The sequence below is a fragment of the Narcine bancroftii genome, chromosome 2 (assembly GCF_036971445.1).
Source record: "Narcine bancroftii isolate sNarBan1 chromosome 2, sNarBan1.hap1, whole genome shotgun sequence".
NCBI classification, from domain to species: Eukaryota; Metazoa; Chordata; class Chondrichthyes; order Torpediniformes; family Narcinidae; genus Narcine; species Narcine bancroftii.
The window spans coordinates 362,576,101-362,596,288 of NC_091470.1; the positions used below are offsets into that span (position 1 = coordinate 362,576,101).

General features: G+C 44.6%; 1 protein-coding gene across 1 annotated transcript in view; it reads left to right on the plus strand.

Moving 5' to 3' along the window:
• LOC138755820 (cadherin-7-like) overlaps positions 1–20,188 on the plus strand; it is a 176,079-nt gene that overhangs the window by 141,095 nt on the left and 14,796 nt on the right. The window contains exon 7 of the mRNA XM_069922498.1: positions 6,002–6,119. Coding sequence (XP_069778599.1) covers positions 6,002–6,119 — 118 coding nt within the window. The remainder of the gene's footprint in view (positions 1–6,001; positions 6,120–20,188) is intronic.

Consider the following 20,188-nt stretch of genomic DNA (forward strand, 5'->3'; position numbering starts at 1 on the left):
AGGGAACGTGGGTGGCACGGTTGGTGTAGCGGTTAGCCTTTCCAGCCCCAGTGTTTGGAACCAGACTGGGGTTCAAATCAGTCTGTAAGGAGTTTGTACTCTTTTCTCCCTCTATCTGCATGGGTTTTCTCCGGGGGCTCCACCGTTAAAAAAATGTACCGGGGCCAAAATGGCCTGTTACCATGCAGCATGTGCAAGTTTAAAGTTGAATTGGCTACTGGTGATCCCACTACAGGGTGCAGTTTCTCTTTATCTATTATACCAAAATCATTCATGGTCATATCTCAGTAACTCCAGCAAGCCAAAGGCCTTTATCCCTGCAGAGAGAGAGAAAAAATTCTCAGCAGCATTAGTGGATAGCAAACGAATTGGTGATATTTCGGGTTGGAACCTTCAGATTGGCTGTGGAGAGGGAAGATAGCCAGTATGGGAAGATGGGGGGTGGGGTGGTTTGTGAGGACAGGGGCCAGCAAGGGATTGGGGAACCAAAGAGGAATGATGGACAGATGGAGAGAGTGAGGAGAGAGAGGCGGGAGAATGATGGATGACAAAGAGAGAGAGGATGAAAGAAACAAAAAAAGAGAGTGGACGGCTGGGGGAGCAAGGTGTGGCGGGGGGTATAGGTGGAGACGGCTAGTGAAGGGTGAATGAAGGAGGATATCAATGATGTACCCCCACTCTTGCTTTACACCCCCCTCTGAACATCCACTTGGAAGCCTCCAGCAGAGTAGTGCCCATAACCAGACGATATTAGTTTTGATTATTCATCTTTCTGAAGCCCAGGGTTAATATTAACAGCCAGCTAACCAAGACTGGGTGCTTGGGAGAAGGGAATCCCACATTTCGACCACTCTCTGACAACTTCCTTGTCTCCTGAACAGCTGGCTCTACACTTTAAGGGTGCCAGCAAAAATAGTTCTCTCCACCTGTCCCAACTAAGATTTGTGAGCATGACTAGAACCTTCTAAATCCCAAGGAGTACAACCTGAATCGTTTGACCTGTGAAAGTCCTCTCCAAAATGGTTAATTCAAGATCAGAATCTGGTTTACTCTCTTGAACGTGTCACAAGATATGTGGTTTTATGGCAGCAGAAGCAAAAACAATGATAAATTGCAGTTCTATTAATAAAATATCTAAAAATAAATAGAGTGCAAAAAAAGAGAAAAAAAAAGAGGTAATGTCTGAGGCTGATTGTCCATTCAGAAATCTGAAGGTGGGGTGGGGGAGAAGCTGTTTTAGTAATGGTGGGTCTGCGCCATCTCCCCTTTGGCAGGATGCTAGTTGGAGCAAAACACTTCGCAGTTGCAGAGTTTATGACGACAAGGCCTCAAAGTGGTTTAATTTCGTGGAAGAATTACGCATTCCTAATTGACAGGACTGTGGGTGGAGTCAACGCGATTTCTGTGTACAAAACACTGCACTTAAAGTTCAATGTGCTGTCTGCAAAAATTGATAGAAATCTAATTGATCTCAATGGGGGTAACCAGGCCTTCAGCTGTTTAAACCAAATAATAGTTTTGGCAAAGACATTTGAAGCTGTGGAAGTCTTTGGATAAATAAGCAAGCTCATCCCTGAAGCTGTCACATCTGTCAATATGGCAGCCTGTAGGACAAGTTCATTCTGCAAGCAGAAATGTTTGAGAGTCACTTTTTTGACATTTTCATACTCCAAAGCATAAAAATGAAACTGCGCAAAAAGTCGCTCAGCTATAGACCAACTCTTATACACTTCCCTCTCTGAGAAATTTTTAATTAGTTCCAAACCACTTCCAACTAATCTGAAGGAGAGGGGTGTCAGATTTGTAAAGGCCCCAGAGGTGAAGAGAGTGTCTGAAACATGCACTACAAATTCCAGTTTGTTTATCATCCATTTGTACAAGTATAACCCGAAAAATCAGAGTTCTCCAGTCCTCGGTGCCACAAACTGCACTCATTCAGGTGTGTCACACAGACAGACAACCAATACATAATCCCAGTTCTTATATACCAATATTAAAATAAATATTATCGTCAAATAAATAGTTGAGTCATGGAGGATTTATACGAGCAGCTTATCGGATCACCAGGTCCGCGGAGCGAATCAAAAAGGACCCAGGCGCCCTCCTGCGTGAGTCCCTAAAATCGACTGACCAAGACACAGGACAGGAATGTCATTGGTCAGTCAACTGCGCGGACACTCTTGCTGTTAACTGCTGCGACCAACTGTGGCGATAAAAGGAATTCAGGAGAAAGGGTCTAACCAGACTGTGGTTAGAGTGGACACATCACTGTGGTAGCGCAGAGCTTTCACGTGAAAGCCAATAGGGATTTAGATCTGATGCAAAAGCAAAATCCCGCAGGTGCTGCAGGTCTGAAATAAAGCAAGCAGGGCAGAAAGTAAAAAAGGTGCAGGGTGCTGGAAATCCTCAGCAAGTCAAGTAGCTGATGTGAGGAGAGACAAACCAGACATCGATGACCTCTCATCAGTATTAAAAAGGGTTGCAAGTACATTAGTAGTCTGAGATAAATGCAGAACTTGAAGGATCTGTTAAGATTCACTCTGATCCCACTTGCCTTAACCCTGTCTGTGTCGATCATTCTTGTGTTTGTCCAAATATTTCTTAAATTTGAGAGCCTCCACCTCTACCACCCTCTCAGGTAGCATGTTCTGGATTCCACCCACCGACTGGGTGGAAACGTTGTTCAAGGAATAAAATCCGTCCACTCACCCTGGTCTAGCCTGTGTGTGCCAACCACTCTGGTTCCCCCTTCACTGCCCTCGGAAACAGGGGACGGGAAACGCTGCTGGTGCGTGAGTAAATAGAAAGAAGCCATCTCAATAATAACAGGGAAGTTGAGGAGGATTGGGGAGGACGAGGCAGATCAGGTGGTCAGTGTTTTCCATCAGGTATTTACCTTTGGCTGTGCAAGTTTCATTAAAAATACAAACTCCTTCATAACTCTAGAGAAATAGAAAAACTGCAGATACTGGAACCTTGAGCAAATGAAGAATTGCTGGAGGAACTCTGTTTCCTGATGTTGTGTCTGTCCAGGAGGAACATGATATGGAATATAGAACATTTCAGCGTAGTACAGGCCCTTTGGCCCATGATCTTGTGCTCTCCTATTTCCCACCTGAGGAGGGCATGGCTAGCATAGCAGTTAGCCCAAAGCTACTTCAGCGACGGAGACCTCGGTTCGAATCCATGCTGCCTGGCAGGAGTTTATACGTTCTCCTCATGTCTGCTTGGGTTTTCCTCCAGGTGCCCCAAATTCCTCCCACCCTTCAACAATGTACAGATGTAGGTTAAGTGTATTTGGGGATATTTGTCTGGTATTGCACATGGACCAAAAGGGACTGTTTCTGTGCTGTATGTGTATGTCTAAATTTAAATTTATGCAAACCTACTCCACAACAATTTAATTTTCCTTACCTCACACGCATTGTGGTAAACCACTGTTACGCCATGATTGACTGCTATAAAGTGAACAAGCCTCCTGTGACCAATCCTACCCATAGCTCCTTGCAGGCTGGCCCATTTGCTTTTGCTCTGATCAGTCAAACAGGTAGATGGTTGTTTGATAGTGTTGACAGGCTTTTAAAAGCCTGATTGTTTCACTACTCAGCCTTTTGTGAATTACCCTCTATTTGTCTTAATCCACTTGAATGTCTCTCCATCATCTGCTTCTACCATCTCTTCTGGAAATGCAATCCAGGCATGTGAGTTCCTCCACCCATTCTTTGTTAGCTCATCTATAACTGCTGACCCATTTCTTAACTCATATTTAAATGTGTGATGGGACGAGGAAGACTTTGAGGGACATGGACCAAATGCAGGTAAGTGGGATTTGCTCAGGGAGGCACATAGTCAGTATGGGCGAGTTGACTCCAGGACGCCCGTTCCTATTCTCCCATCAGCCGGTCGATCGCTGGTCTTCACTGCTCCTATCCCAGGAACCATTCAGGTTCGATTGCTCTTCCACAGCTGGTGAAACTGCTCCCTTGCAGCTTCAACATCCCAGGTTCAGTGTTAATCTCCCTGTCTGTCAACTTCACCTTCTCTCTGTGACATCAAACATGGAGCGTAAAAATCTACAGCGTAGCAGAGGCCCTACAGCCCAGTGTTGTGACAACATAATAAACTACTCTAACGATACCTAAATTTCCCTACTGAGTAACCCTCCATTATTCTCAGTTTCATGCACCTACCTTTAAAAAAATCCTATTGTTCCTGCCTCCACCACTGTATGAAAAATATACCTGTGACGTCCCCCCCCTCTGTACTTACTCCCAAGCACCTTAAAACCATGCCCCCTTGTGTTTGCCATTTCAGCCCTGGGGGGAAGAAAATGCCTCTGGCCATCCACATGATTAATATCTCTCATCATATTCTACACCTCTTTCAGGTCACCCCTCATCCTCCAAGGAGAAAAGACCAAGTTCACTCAACCTATCCCGAGAAGACGTGCTTTCTAATCCAGGCAGCGTCCTTGTAAATCATCTCTGCACCCTCTCTTTTCTATCCAGCGATGAGGTGACCACATTACCTCAGAGTTCTTGAACTCAAACCCACGGTTTAATGACTGCCAACACAACTGCCTTCTTAACAACACACCATCAACCTGTCCATTGGACATACACCCCAAGATTTCTCAGTTCGTCCACACTTCTCGTGAATCTGTGGAATTCTCTGCTCATTAAGGCAGTGGAGGTGACTCCAGTAAACGTACTTTTAAGTCAAGGTTGGATAGCTTTTTACACAGTAAGAGAATTAAGGGATACGGGAAAAAGGCAGGTCGATGGAGATGAGCCGATCATCAGATCAGCCATGATCTCATTGAATGGAGAGAATAACATTGGTGAAAGGAGGATCAGTTTAAAAAACGATTCCTTGGTGGCTGACATGTACTCAATGGGCTGAAGGGTCTGCCTCCGTGTGGCATTTCTCCATCACTATATCCTGACTCTGTGACTTCACAGTCCTTCAAGACCCTCCCATGAAACACAACTCTCCGCTCCCTTTGACCAACTGCTCACCTGGGCTCCATTTGTGGCTCGGTGGCACCCCTGTCCCTGTGTAACCTCCTTGGCCCATTACACCTCACACACGAGGTGCCATATAAATGCAGACCATAGTTGTTGGCAAAGGACCTGCAGCAGCAAAATTGCAAGGAATGAGAAGTTTTCCGTTAATAGACACCGGGTCATTAATTTCAGACATTATATCAGATGAAAGTATGTGTTGCAAATAATTAGCCCAGACAATGACTGACTTAGTGACAGAGAAAACAATGGCTATCCTGGACCCATTGACAGTGTAGAAGAAATTCTGAACACCCGAAGAGAACCCAGAAGGGTAGGAGGTCAGATCTGAAGGCCGTTAACAGGAGGACTCTGAGCAGTGTGGACGATCTGAGGGGTCCATGTCCAGAGGACACTCAAAGATGCTGCACAGGTAGAGGGTGTTGCTAAGAAGACGTATGGTGTGCCGGCCTTCATTAACCGTGGGATCGGGTTCAAGAGGTACGGGGTCAGAAATCTCCTGGATATGTTTCTCAGCCATTTGGGTAAATCCCAGAATGAAGGCTGAGTGACTTCTCCCCCCCATTATTGGAGCCTTTGCCTTGTGTCATTCATGGCTCTTCACAGGTTTTTGAAGTGTGCCTTTGTCTACGTTTAGGGGGAACATGAGGGGGAATTTCTTCACCCAGCACTAGTGGGAGTATGGAGCGTGCTTCCAGCTGAAGAGGCAAATGAGAGCTCAGTTTTCACATGTAAGAAACATTTGGACAGGGACGTCGATGGAAGGGGTATGGAGGGCTATCGACTGGGTGCAGATCCGTGGGACGAGGCAGAATAATAGTTTGGCACAGACTAGAAGGGCTGAAGGATCTTTTTTCTGTGCTGCAGTGTTCGATGGTTCTTGATATTCTGACTTCCTGAATTTGACCTGGAATGTCAACTGACTTAAGTCAAGCTTCAGGCCCAACAACAATTCTGAACATTTGGTGCAATTACAGGTAATACAGAAGATCAGTGCTGTAGACAGAGATAAACCACCCAGTGGACACTACTTCTATTTCTCCCTCGCTTCGGGTGCTGGTAATAACCTTAACTTCACAGTGCAAGATAACAGAGGTATTTATTTATTTATATACTACTAGATGAATGTCTGTGCATTTCATGGTTTATCACCTTCCATTAACAAGCTTACCACTGATTCATGGTAAACGCCACATGCCCGATGGATATTAATGATGGAATAATAAGCTTCCATTGTAATTTACGTATGGATCAGCTGCTTGCCCAGAAATGTTGCTGTCTAAATTATGGCAAGGAATTGGAAAACAATGACCATCCCCCTTTTCAGTCCTCAAAGCCTGCTGTCAGATCAATGTATAGCATGAATAGCACTGAGTCAGTTCATTGTGTGGCACTCCTGTCTCTGAGATTAGTGTGTGGCACGCTTGTCTCAGTGATCAGTGTGTGACACGCTTGTCTCTGAGATCAGTGTGTGGAACGCCAGTCTCTGTGATCAGTGTGTGGTACGCCTGTCTCTGAAATCAATGTGTGGCACACCTGTTTAGGTGATTAGTGTGTGGCATGCCGGTCTCTGTGATCAGTGTGTGGCACACCTGTCTCTGAGTCAGTGTGTGGCTCGCCTGTCTCTGTGATCAGTGTGTGGCATGCCTGTCTCTGAGATCAGTGTGTGGTACACCTGTCTCTGTGATCAGTGTGTGGCACGCCAGGTCTCTGAGATCAGTATGTGTCGTGCCTGTCTCTGAGATCAGTGTGTGGCACGCCAGGTCTCTGAGATCAGTATGTGTCGTGCCTGTCTCTGAGATCAGTGTGTGGTACGCCTGTCTCTGTGATCAGTGTGTGGCACGCCTGTCTTTGAGATCAGTGTGTGGCACGCTGATCTCTGAGATCAGTATGTGTCATGCCTGTCTTTGAGATCAGTGTGTGGCACGCCTGTCTCTGAAATCAGTGTGTGGCACGCCTGTCTCTGTGATCAGTGTGTGGCACGCCTGTCTGAGATCAGTGTGTGGCACGCTGATCTCTGTGATCAGTATGTGTCATGACTGTCTCTGAGATCAGTGTGTGGTACGCCTATCTTTGAGATCAGTGTGTGGCACGCTGATCTCTGAGATCAGTGTGTGGCACACCTGTCTCTGTGATCAGTGTGTGGCACGCCTGTGTCTGACTCAGAATGGGCCAGGAACCTGAGCGATAGAATCAAGGTGATATCTGAGGGTGTGCTGCCGAGTTCAAAAGCAGCCTTCTTCTATTACCCAGACAGAGCGAAAATCCACACTGTTATTTTTTCCTCAGTCTTAATTACCAGAGAATGATTGGAGCACAAAATGAGGCCATTGTGTACACACTGATTCTTTGGCAGGGCCATTCACCCGCTTAACAAACCCATCCCCCACCCCAAACACCACCCTTTCTCCATAACATGAACTCTTTTTTCCTAAAATGACAGTAACTGAATATTTATTATACACGTATCAACCTTTGTATCCATATTATCTTATTTAAATTGAATTTAATATATATCATTGCAGATACTTTTTTTTAATCTTAATGAAGTACATGTTTGGCTTCAGCAAGTAAAAACGTACAATGTAGATGTCAATAAATGAACATTATCAATTCATTGGTGAAAAATCTAGAGGGTCATTCAACAAACACTCTGGTTTGCATAGGAGTGGCCCAGTTAGTCATACAGCGCCAGCACCCCGTGCTCAAACCCGGCGCTTTATGTAAGGAGTTTATACATTCTCCCTGTATCTGGGTGGGTTTTCTCTGGGCCCATTGGTTTCCTCCCACCCTTCAAAGCGTTGGGGGATTGGAGATTAATTGGGTTATTTGGCTGGCGTGGGTTCATGGTCAGGAAGGGCCTGTTCCCGCGCTGTATGTCTAAATTTAAAATTACAGTAAAACCCCCCGGTATCCGGCACCTACGCGGATCAGTAAGGAGCTGGAAATTTCCCAGTTGCCTGAGGCTGTGTGTTGTGTGAATGGAGAACTTACCCTGATGCGCGCCAATTTTAAACTTGCGTATTTTTTACCCATTTATTTTCCACGATGTTTTCTTTTTGCCAGTTATTCAAGGCTGCCGGGAATTTCGGACAACAGAGATTTTACTGTGTTTTATTTTAAAATACTGTGGTATGGTTGTGAAATGGGGAACAATGAGATTGTTGTGGAATACATTTACATGTACATTGGGGGCTAAAGGACCTGCCCTGTGCTGTCACGTTTTATGTTCTATTTGAGTTATAGAGGTTTAAACCATGAAAGCAAGTCCTTAAGCCCAGCATTCTTGCCAAACAGGTTGCCTTCTGAGCTCACCCCATTTGCCTGCATATCCACCCAAATATTTCTTACCCAAGTACCTGCCCAAATGTCTTTAAAACATAATTGTACCCATTTATACAACTTCCTCTGGCAGCTCACTCCATGTACTATGTGAAAAATGTTGCTTCTCAGGTCCCATCTGAAACATTCCCCTGTCACATTAAACCCATGTGCCCTAATTTTGGGCTATCCCCCGATCATTTATTCACCTGACCCATATCCCTCATAATTCTACATACCTCACTTCTGGTCACCCATTCAGTCGAGGGAGGGTCGGAGTCTGAGGAGGGGTGAGTGACTTGGGTTGGTGAGTGCAAGATTTTTGGAAAGTTTTAAAAGGGTATGGAGGACACAGGGTTAAGCAGAGTGTTGATTTGTGGGAGTGAGTAATTGGGAAATTGAATTCGGTGAGCAGATGAAGAGAAAGAGCTTGCTTGCTACCAGAAAGGTAAGGCCAGGAGAGGTAGTTTAATCCTTTAATTAAATTTAATTAATGGAATTAGCTAGGGGATTGGATTACTCAAATTGTGGGTTGTGGGAAATCTGGGACCGTGCACTTGTCCCTAATGACTACACCTGCAAAAGGTGCATCTAGCCACAGCTCCTTACAAGCTGAGTTAGGGAACTGGAGCTGGAGTTGGATGAATTGCAGATATTTAGGGAGGCAGAGCCAGTTGTAGAAAGGAGTTTCAAGGAGATTGTCTCCCCTAAAATTCAGGAGACTGGTAAGTGGCTGATTGTCAAGAGAGGGAAGGGGGAAGACGCAGACAGTGCAGAGAACCCCTGTGGACATTCCCATCAACAATAGGCATACTGGTTTGGATACTGTTGGTGGGGACGATCTACCAGGGACAAGTCAAGGTGGTCACATCCCCACCACAGATGCTGGCCCCCACGGCTCGGAAGGGAAGGGGGGGGGAAGAGGAGAGCGGTGGTGACTGGGGACTCGTTGGTTAGACAAGTGGATCGGAGCTTCTGAGAATGAGATCGAGGCTCCCCGATGGTATGTGGCCTCCTAGGTGCCAAGGTCAGGGATGTCTCAGATTGAGTTCATAGCATTCTGGAGGGGGAGGGCAAGCAGCCGGATATCATGGTCCACGTGAAGATCAATGACATGGGTAGAAGTGGGGGTAAGGTCCTGAAGAGGGAATTTAGGGAGTTAGGAAAGAAGTTAAAAAGCAGGACCTCAGGGACGGTAATCTCAGAATTGCTACCTGTGTCACGCACTGGAGAGGAAAGGAACAGGAAGTTGTGGCAGATGAATGTGTGGCTGAAGAGTTGCTGCAGGGGCAGGGGTTCATATTTCTGGATCATTGGGATCTCTTCTGGGGAAGATCTGACCTCTACAAAAAGGATGAGCTGCACCTGAACTGCAGGGGAATCAATATCCTGGCAGGCAGGTTTGCTAGAGCTGTTGAGGAGGGTTTAAACTAGTTTGGCAGGAGGGTGGGAATCAGAATATGAGTCCAGAAGGGAACCAGGGTGTTGGGGTTGAGAAAGAGGCAAAAAGAAAAAAGTCAAAAATAATGTGCAGTAAAGAAGACAAGAAGGACAGTCAGGTGAAAAATCAGGATAATTTCCTCTACAATGGAAAGACAGCAAAACCAGTAACAGTTACAGGTCTAAGGGTGCTGTACTTAAATGTACGGAACATTAGGAATTAAGTAGAGGACCTTGCTAGACAGTTACACATTGAAAGATATGTCATGTGGCCATCACCGAAACATGGCTTAATTATGGATATGATTGGGAACTTAATGTCCAAGGATACACATTGCACAGGAAAGATAGGCAGGTAAGTAGAGGGGGTGGCGTGGCCCTGATGGTAAACAATGATATTAAATCACTAGAAAGAAGGAACATAGGGTCAGAAGAGGTGGAAATCTTATGGGTTGAGTTAAGAAATGGCAAGGGTAAAAGGACCCTATACACAGGCCCCCCAAACAGCAGCTGGGAAGTGGACTACGAATTACAACTGGAAATAGAAAAAGCATGTTAGAAGGAGAATATCAAATAATTATGGGGGATTTTAACATGAAAGGGGATTGGTAAAGTCAGGAAGTTACTGGATCTCAAGAAAGAGAGTTCGTAGAAAATCTATGGGGTGGTTTTTCAGAACAGCTGGTCGATAAGCCCACCAGGGGATCAGCGTTTATGGATTGAGTAATGTGTAAGGAACCCAAGGTGATTAGGGAATTAAAGGTGATTGAATCCTTAGGAACTAGTGATCATAACATGATAGATTCAGTTTCAAATATGAAAAGGAAAAGCTGGTATCAGATGTGTCAATATTTCAGTGGAACAAAGGAAATTACAGAGCTATGAGAGAGGAACTGGCCCAAGTTGACTGGAAAAGTAAGCTCGATGGAGGGACAGCAGAGCAGAATTGGATGATATTTCTACAAGAAATAAAGTGTAGGATAGACATATTTCAAGACAAAATAAAATTATGAATGGAAACATGGCACAAATGTGGCTAACAAGAGAGGTTAAGACTTAAATAAAAGCAAAAGGGAGGGCAAACAAGGAAGCAAAAATTAGTGGGAAAACAGAGGACTGGGAAACTTTAAAAAACTTACAGAAAGAGACAAAGAAAATCATTAGGAAAAAAAGATGAATTATGAAAGGGAGCTGGCAAATAACATTCAAAAGGAAAATGACTTTTTTTAAACATAGAAAGTGTAAAATAGAAACACGGGTAGATATAACCTGATTGAAAATGATGCTGGAGAAATTATAATGGTTAACAAAGAGATGGCAGAGGAACTAAATGGGTATTTTGCATCACTGAAGAAGACAATAGCAACATTCCTGATAGAAAGAGGTCTCAGGGAATAGAATTAAATGCAGTCAGGATTACTAGAGAGAAGGTGCTTAGTAAGCTGAGGTAAAACACAGGATTCTGTTGACACTGTGGTTAAATGAAAAAAACACACACATGCTGGAGAAACTCCACAGGTCAAACAATGCCTTCAAAGGGCTCAAGCCTGAAACGCTGGTGATGTATCTTTACCTTTGCTACATAAAAGCACTGTTTGACCTGTAGAGTTTCTCCAGCATTTCTGAGCTTAGTAAGCTAAATGGACTAAAGATAGATAAGTCTCCCAGAGTGGATGAGGAGCTCCCGCAGGTCCTAAAAGAGGTGGCTTTGGAAATTGTGGAGGCATTGGAATTGATTTTACAAAAATCAATGGACTCTGGCATAGTTCTGGAGGATTGGAAGGTCACAAATGTAGTTCCATGTTTCCATTCATAATTTTATTTTGTCTTGAAATATATCTATTCTACACTTTATTTCTTGTAGAAATATCATCCAATTCTGCTCTGCCGTCCCTCCATCGAGCTTACTTTTCCAGTCAACTTGGGCCAGTTCCTCTCTCATAGCTCTGTAATTTCCTTTGTTCCACTGAAATATTGATACCAGCTTTTCCTTTTCATATTTGAAACTAAACTCTATCATGTTATGATCACTAGGGAGGCAGAAAAAAGGAAATGATAGGCCTATTAGTCTGGTGTCAGTAGTTAAACATAAAAAAAACATAACAATTACAGCACGGAAACAGGCCATTAGGCCCTTCTAGTCCGCACCGAACCAAACACCCCTTTCTAATCCCACCTCCCTGCACAATGCCCATAACCCTCCATCTTCTTCTCATCCATATACCTGTCCAACCTTTTCTTAAATAATACAATTGACTCCACCGCCACTATTTCTCCCAGAAGATCATTCCACACAGCTACCACTCTCTGAGTAAAGAAGTTCCCCCTCATGTTACCTCTAAACCTCTGCCCCTTAATTCTTAACTCATGTCCTCTTGTTTTAAACTTTCCTCCTCTTAACGGAAATAGTCTATCCACATCCACTCTGTCTATCCCTTTCATAATCTTAAATACTTCTATCAAATCCCCTCTCAACCTTCTACGCTCCAAAGAATAAAGACCTAATCTGTCCAATCTCTCCCTATACTCTAGATGCTTCAACCCAGGTAACATTCTGGTAAACCTTCTCTGCACTCTCTCCACTCTATTTATATCCTTCCTATAATTAGGCGACCAGAACTGCACACAGAACTCCAAATTAGGCCGTACCAATGTCTTATACAATCTCAACATCACCTCCCAACTCCTATATTCCATGCAATGATTGATAAAGGCCAGCATACTAAAAGCCTTCTTCACCACCCTATTCACGTGAGTTTCTACCTTCAGGGAACGATGTACCGTCACTCCTAAATCTTTCTGCTCTTCTGTATTCCTCAATGCTCTCCCATTTACCACGTATGTCCTATTCTGATTCTTCTTACCAAAATGAAGCACCTCACACTTATCAGCATTAAATTCCATCTGCCATTTTTCAGCCCACTTTTCTAAGCAGCCCAAATCCCTCTGCAATCCTTGAAAACCTTCTTCATTATCCACTATTCCACCTATCTTAGTATCGTCTGCATATTTACTAATCCAATTCACCACCCCATCATCTAGATCATTAATGTATATAACGAACAAGTTATTGGAGTCGATCCTCAAAGATGAGGTTATGAAATACCTTGAGGAGCATGGCAGGGGAGGTCCAAGCCAGCAAGGTTTCATGAAGGGAAAATCCTGCCTGTCCAACCTGTTGGATTTTTTTGAGGTAATCTCAAGTAGGATGGACAAGGGAGAGGCTGTAGATGTTGGGTATTTGGATTTATAAAGACCCTTCAATAAGCTGCCGCATAAGAGGCTGCTTAATGAGGTAAGAGCCCATGGAATTAGAGGAAAGATATTAGATTGGGTGGATAATTGGCTGATAGGAAAGAGGCAAAGGGTAGGAATAAAGGGATCCTGTTATGGTTGGTTGCCAGTTAGTGGTGTTCCGCAGAGGTCATTTTTAGGGCCAGTTGTTTTTACAATGTATATTGATGATTTAGATTATGGATTGAATGGTTTTGTGGTGAACTGTGCAGATGACACCAAGATAAGTGGTGGAGTAGGAAATGTTGAAGAAATCGAAAGGTTGCAGGGAGATGTGGACAGATTAAGAGAGTGGGCAAGGAAATGGCAGATGAGATACAATGTTGTAAAATGTATGGTTGTACATTTTGGAAGAGGAAATAAACAGGCAGATTATTATTTGGAGGGTGGAAAATAGTCAACATTCAGAAGTACAAAGGGTCTTGTGCAGGAGAACCTAAAGGTTAATCACCAGGTTGGATCGGCAGTAAAGAAAGCGAATGCTATGTTGGCCTTCATTTCCAGAGGAACAGTGTGTAAGAGTAAAGAGGTGTTGATGAGACTCTACGGGGCACTGGTGAGACCTCATTAGGAGTACTGTGTGCAATTTTAGGCCTCTTATCTTAGAAAGGATGTAATAACGTTGGAGAGAGAACTGAGATTTACCAGGCTGACTTATGAGGAACGTTTAAGCAGCCCTTGGACTATATTCATTGGAGTTTAGAAGAATGAGAGGGGATCTCATAGAAACATTTCAAATGCTAAAAGGATTGGACAGAGTAGATGTGAATAAGATGTTTCCCTTGTTGGGTGAATCTAGGAAAGAGGGCACAGTCTTAGAAGGTACTCATTTAAAACAGAGATGAGGAGAAATTTCTTTAGCCAGAGGGTTGTGGGTTTGTGGAATTCATTGCCACATGCAGTTGTGGAGGCCTGATCACTGGGGGAGTTTAAGGGGGAGATTGATAGGTATCTAATTAGTCAGGGTATCAAGGGATGTGGGGAAAAGGCCAAAAATTGGAATTAGATGTGAGAGTGGCTTAGCTCAAGGTGAAGTTGCAGAGCAGACTTGATGGGCTGAATGGCCTACTTTATCTTGTGATCTTGTGACATAGGAGCAGAAATAGACCATTCAGCCCATTGAGTCTGCCCCACCATTCAATCATGAGCTGATCCATTTTCCCACTCAGCCTTCTCCCCATAACCTTGGATGCCCTGGCTGATCAAGAACCCATCAATCTATGCTTCAAATACACGCAATGACCTAGCCTCTACACCTGCCTCCGCATCTCTGTTCCAAGCGGATGCGCTTTAATCCTGAAACTGTGCCCTCTTGTCCTGGACTGTCCCACCGCGGGAAACAACCTTTCTACATCTACTCCCTTCAGATCCTGAACTCCAAGAAAGGAAATCCCACTGGGATTTTTTCTCCACTGTATATTTGTCCAATTTTTCGCTTAAGAGCCACAATGGAAATGGTCTCCACCACACTTGCAGGCCATGAATTCCACATTCCTACCACATGCTGAATTAAAATAAAAAGTTTTCCTTGTAGCACTCTAAATTCTCTCCCCCTTTCATGTTAGTAACCTCCGGTACTTGACCCCTCCACGAGTGGGAAGAGCCTTCCGCTATTCATTGCATCCATATTCCTTATACGAGTACCCCTTATTCAAAATGCATGGGACCAGAAGTGTTTCAGATTTTGGATTTTGGGATAATGTTTTGAAGGTAACTAGGGCAGCAGAGTAGGATCAGAAGAAAACCTGTATCAGCTGTTAAACAATGACAACATACAACTTGCAGGAGGCTTTCAGTCTCCTGCTGCGCGATGCTGTGTTTTGATCAAAAGGTTGCAGGACACTGGATTTTATTTAATGCAACAGTGTTGCTAGTGACTTTACACTCAAAAATCGCATGAATTTCAGATTTTGCATGAAATTTTACCAAAAAAAACCTTAATCTCCACTTAGAAAAGGAAGATAAATGTGGCACCAAACGCTAGAAACTCTGCTGGATGGCCTTTTAAAATGTTCCCTCCAGAGCCATCATGTAGGTCTGGCATTAACGATGGTTGGTAGCAAATAAGCGCCAACAGAGCCCCACATGGGCAAGTTCCGTTCCTTGGAGCATTTCGGATTTTCAGATAAGGGGTACTCAACCTGAACTTCATTATCAGTCTTCATTTTTAAAAAAAATGGTCTCAACCAATTGACATCAGTAAAGCAGAAATCCAGTCAATGTTGCATTGCAGTCCCTGGGACCTGATTGTTTCCCACATCTCAGCGATATAAAATATGGGAGGCTTTGCCTGATGAAGGTAGAACCTAAGAACATTGAAATGGGAGCAAACATAAGTTAACTGGCTCCACCATTCAATCAGATCATGGCAGTGGACTCAGCTCAACTTACCTGTATCCCCAAATTTCCCATACTATGCAAATGTTTATCTACCTGTGTCTTAACTTTATTTAGGGACGCAGCCCTATTCTGCTTGTAGGGCAGAGATTTTCACAGATTTACAGGGAAAGCAGTTCCTCCTCATCTCTATCTTAAATTGAATCCCTTAATCTTGAGGCAATGTCCCCTGGTTCTAGTCTCACCTACCTGTGGAAAAAAAAACTTCCTTGCCTATAATTTGGTGTGTTTCAATATTAAAAAGAAACCTCTTATTCTTCTAAATTCAAGCAAGTACAGTCCCAGTCAGGGCATCAAGGGAGGAAGCCAGGGAGTGGGGCTGAGTTGGAGGATGGATCAGCTCATGATCACAATGGCAGAGCCGACACGATGGGCCAATGGACCTATTCGGATCCTATATCAGGTGAATCTCTTCTCATAGGCTAACCCCTTCATCTCCAGAATCAACCTGGTGAATCCTTTCTCAGGTCAAGAGCCAACGTCAATAAAGGACCCTGATGACACAAAGTCACAATCTTTCTTGTTGCTGGTTTAAGGCAAAAGGGCAGCGTGGTTGGCGTAGCGGTTAGTGCCACAATGTTTTAGTGCCAGCGACCCAGGACTTTAAGGAGTTTATACATTCTCCCACGTGTCTGCACGGGTTTTCCCTGGGTGCTCTAGTTTCCTCCCACCCTTCAAAATATACGGGGGCTACAGGTTAAATGGGCAGCACAGGTTCTTGGGCTTGAAATACTGTATGTCTAAATTTAAATTTAAGTTCCAGAAGCATTAAATACAGCATCTCCAGTGACTATCCTAACCCTAACCATAGAACCCTCGAATGTTACAGGACAGAAACTGGAATTTCGGCCCTTCTAGTCTATTTAGCCAAAGAGCTAAACTATTTTTCTGCCCAGTCCCACTGACCTGCACCCAGTCCATAGCCCTCCATATCCCTCCCACCTGTATACCTGACAAAATTCTTCTTAAATGTGAAAATTGAGCCCACATTCACCATTTCAGATGACAGTTCATTCCACACTGCCTGTGTGAAGAAGTTTCTCCTAATATTCCCACTAAATCTTTCCCCTTTCACCCTCTGGTTTGTATCTCACCTACCCACAATGGAAAAAGCCTATTTGCATTTACTCTGTCTAGACCAGGGGTGTCAAACTCAAATTCACGGAGGGCCAAAATTAAAAACTTGGACTAAGTCGAGGGCCGAACTAAATATTGATTGAAAATTTTCAACAACATCTGCATGTTTTCTCTTCTTTCAACATATGTAATGTTAAACTTTAGGATATAACTTTAGGAGGATAATGTTACAGGTCAGGAGTAGGTAGCTCAAGTTCACCCTTTGCTTGACCTGAGGGAAACCTATTTGGTCCCTGTGGAGATGTAGTCACCATTCACAGGCTGTGTCCATTTTGGCCTGCATCAGGACTCAGCATTTCCTGCTCACTCCTCAGGCTCTAGGCCTCTATTCACCCTCGACCCACCATCCCTCTATCTGACCAGTCCTTTACCCAACCTCTACTCACCCCTCACTCCACTCGCTCTGCCTCTACCCACCCCATCCTTTACACGCCCCTCTACTGCCTCTCCCCTCAACCTGTTCCTCCCTCTACCCGTCTCTCACCCTCTAATCACCCCTCCACTACTCGCCCTGCCCCTCCACTTTTACCTCTTCCCTATCCACCCCTCCTTCTACTCATCCCTCCCTCTAACTGCCCCTCGCACCACCATAACTTCCCCTGCCCATTACTCCTCACCTACACCCTCTGCCCACCCCTGCTTACCCACCCACTCAGGCCCAGCGCACTGCCGATCAGCCTTTGCGGACAGCCACCATCTCTCTCTTCACGTACAGGGCCAAACCAGCCGTCCCTGGGATCCGCGCGGGTGTAAGCGCTGAAGGCCGTGGCGACCCGGAGAAGTGCGCTCGCGCTGTGGAAGGGCCGTCCGGTGCCAGTCGCGCAGGGCTCGCGCTGCCCGGGGGCAGTGCGCAGCCTGCCATGCCCGTCGCGTCGACAGGAAATCACAGGCGCTCGCCCATCCGCCGCACCGCTCGACAGGTGGGAGAAGTGACTGGTTGTGCGGGGAGCCTTCCAACTGGCTTGCCGGCTGATGACATCGACAGACTTCTCGTGTTACAATTTCTCGTGTTACAATGGGGAAGGATGTGCAATGAAGGGGAAGGATGGTGGGGGTGACATTACCAAAAAACAGCATCGGCTCTCGCTGCAGGGCGGGCCACCTCTAATCCATTTTTGAAATGATCTTGCGGGCCAAATCTAATTATATTGCGGGCCAAATTTGGCCCGTGGGCCAGAGTTTGACATGTGTGGTCTAGACGCATAATTTTAAATACTTCAATCAAATCTCCCCATTTTTCTACACTCCGTTGAATAAAGTCATAACCTGTTTAACCTTTCCCTGTAACTCAGTTCCTGAAGTCTGGGAACATCCTAGTAAATCTTCTCTGCACTCTTTCTATCTTATTGATATCTTTCCTGTAGATAGGTGTCCAAAACTGCACACGATACTCCAAATATGGCCTCACCAATCTCTTTAAACAAATAAATCCCAACTCCTATACTCAGTGCTTTGATTTATGAAGGCCAGTATGCCAAAAGCTCTCTTTACAATTATATATCTGTATTCCTTAGATCCCTCTGTTCTACCTCACTCCTCAGTTCCCAGCCATTTACTCTGTCCTTTCTTGGTTCGCCCTTCCAAAATGAAACACCTCCCGCTTGTCCGCATTAAGTTCCATTTTTCAAGCCCATGTTTCCCAGCATATCTAGAGTCCTCCGCAGCCTTGAATGCCTTTCTCGCTGTCCACAACGCCTCCAACCTAAGCGATCCAATTTACCACACCACCATCCAGATCATTGATATACAATAAGTAAATGACAAAAAACAATGGTCCCAGCCACTGATCCCCCTGGAGCACCATCCGTCACAGAGCTCCATAAGCTACTTCGGGACTGCCTGCATTATTTCTTCACTTTTTTTCCCCTTCACTAACTGCAACTGCTTTACTTCTCTATCCTTTTCTCCCTTATTGTCACAATTTTTCCGGTCTTGGCATATTGCGGTAAATTAATTTATACCATTATGGTCGGTGTATCTTACACACCCTGCGTGGTTTCCGCGAGTAAGAATGTCAGTGTGTCTGTGCATTGCACTTCCATTCATGACAATAAATTCTCATCTCACCTCATTATCTCAAAATCACTTCATAGTCTGAGATTGCAAGGAAGGAAAACTAGGGAATTGTGAAGGTTTCCTCCTCTCTTTCAATCAACACAATAGGCTTAAATTTATGGTCTTGAACAACATGCTTGCTGTGTGATTATAGATTGGCTGAAGGTGACCTTTCCCAACTATAACAAAAAAAAATTTAGACCATGGAAGAGATAGAAAATATTTTCTTTCCTGGTGACTTTTCAAGGGATTCTCTAAATCATATTGAAAAGACAGGGAAATAGATTGACCTTTTTTTTAAAATGTCATACATTTTATGCCGTGATATGACAGAAGGACAAAAATTTTTTTTTTGGCCTTGTTAATGGCTTTTCAGTGCAAACATGCTGTTCACTGTGGGGCTGATCAATCACAGAGCGAAGACACCGGGGACCTGTGTCACTGAACAACACGTCCTCGTGTCACAAAATGATGAATGGTGACGGGTACTCCTCATAATTAAGCAGCGACATACTCAAGGGCGCGCTGAGCTGCTGCGGAAGGCAGGAGAGAGAGAGAGGAGAACAGAGACAAATTTCAAATTTCAAATTTTATGTACAATAAACCGAATTGAACGAGAAAGGAAGCACCTCCTGGATGTCAACTTTCATTGAGCTGTGATTCAGATATCAAGTAAGCAAAGGGTCATCTTACCGACTGCTGCTAGAGCATCATCTCTATCCACGAGGAAGAAAAGGAGCCTTAAATTTATGTCTTAGCGAACGGTTCCTGGCTGAGTCGTTGACCATGCTTTTTCTCCCACTGTTGCTGTCGAGTTCCTTCAGCAGTTGCAGAAGCCCTCAGGCCCGAGGCGTCAATAGTATATCTTCCCCTGCTATGGACACTGAGAGACCTGCTGAGTTCCTCCAGCATTTTTGCGATCTTACTATAATGTCAGCATCTCAAGACTATCATGTTTCACTCCTCCAGAAGTTAAACAAGAAAGTCTGCAGACGCTGGGGTCAAGTGCAGCGCAGACAAGTGCTGGAGAAACTCACCAGGCCGCACAGTGTCCACGGGAAGTAAAAGGAAGTCAATGTTTCTGCCTAAGCCCAAGTCATATTTTTATTTTGCGTTGATGCAGTGTTTTTCACATCACTTCTTGTGAAGACAATGCATGTTAAAGTCAGCTGTTGAGGTTTTACAAGCAGTTGGTGACGACTTGACTGATTAAATGGATTGCTTCAACCCCACCTTGACACACTGAAGACTCCTGGCTGTTTAACCCTTGTGTCAGTGATCACTCCTCGGCAAATGGGACGTCACAGATACATCAGCCTATGCAATTGGCACTGGGAGTTCTGCCGCAGCATGTATTCCCCATTGGCTACCTATTTCAACTCCCCGCCCTATTCCCTGTCCATGGTCTCATGCACTGCCAGACTGAGACCACCCGCAAATTGTACCCTGCTCACATTAAAACATCCAGGAGGACATTGGCCGCATCTTCAGACATACACTTGGTGTCCGCTGAAAACAAA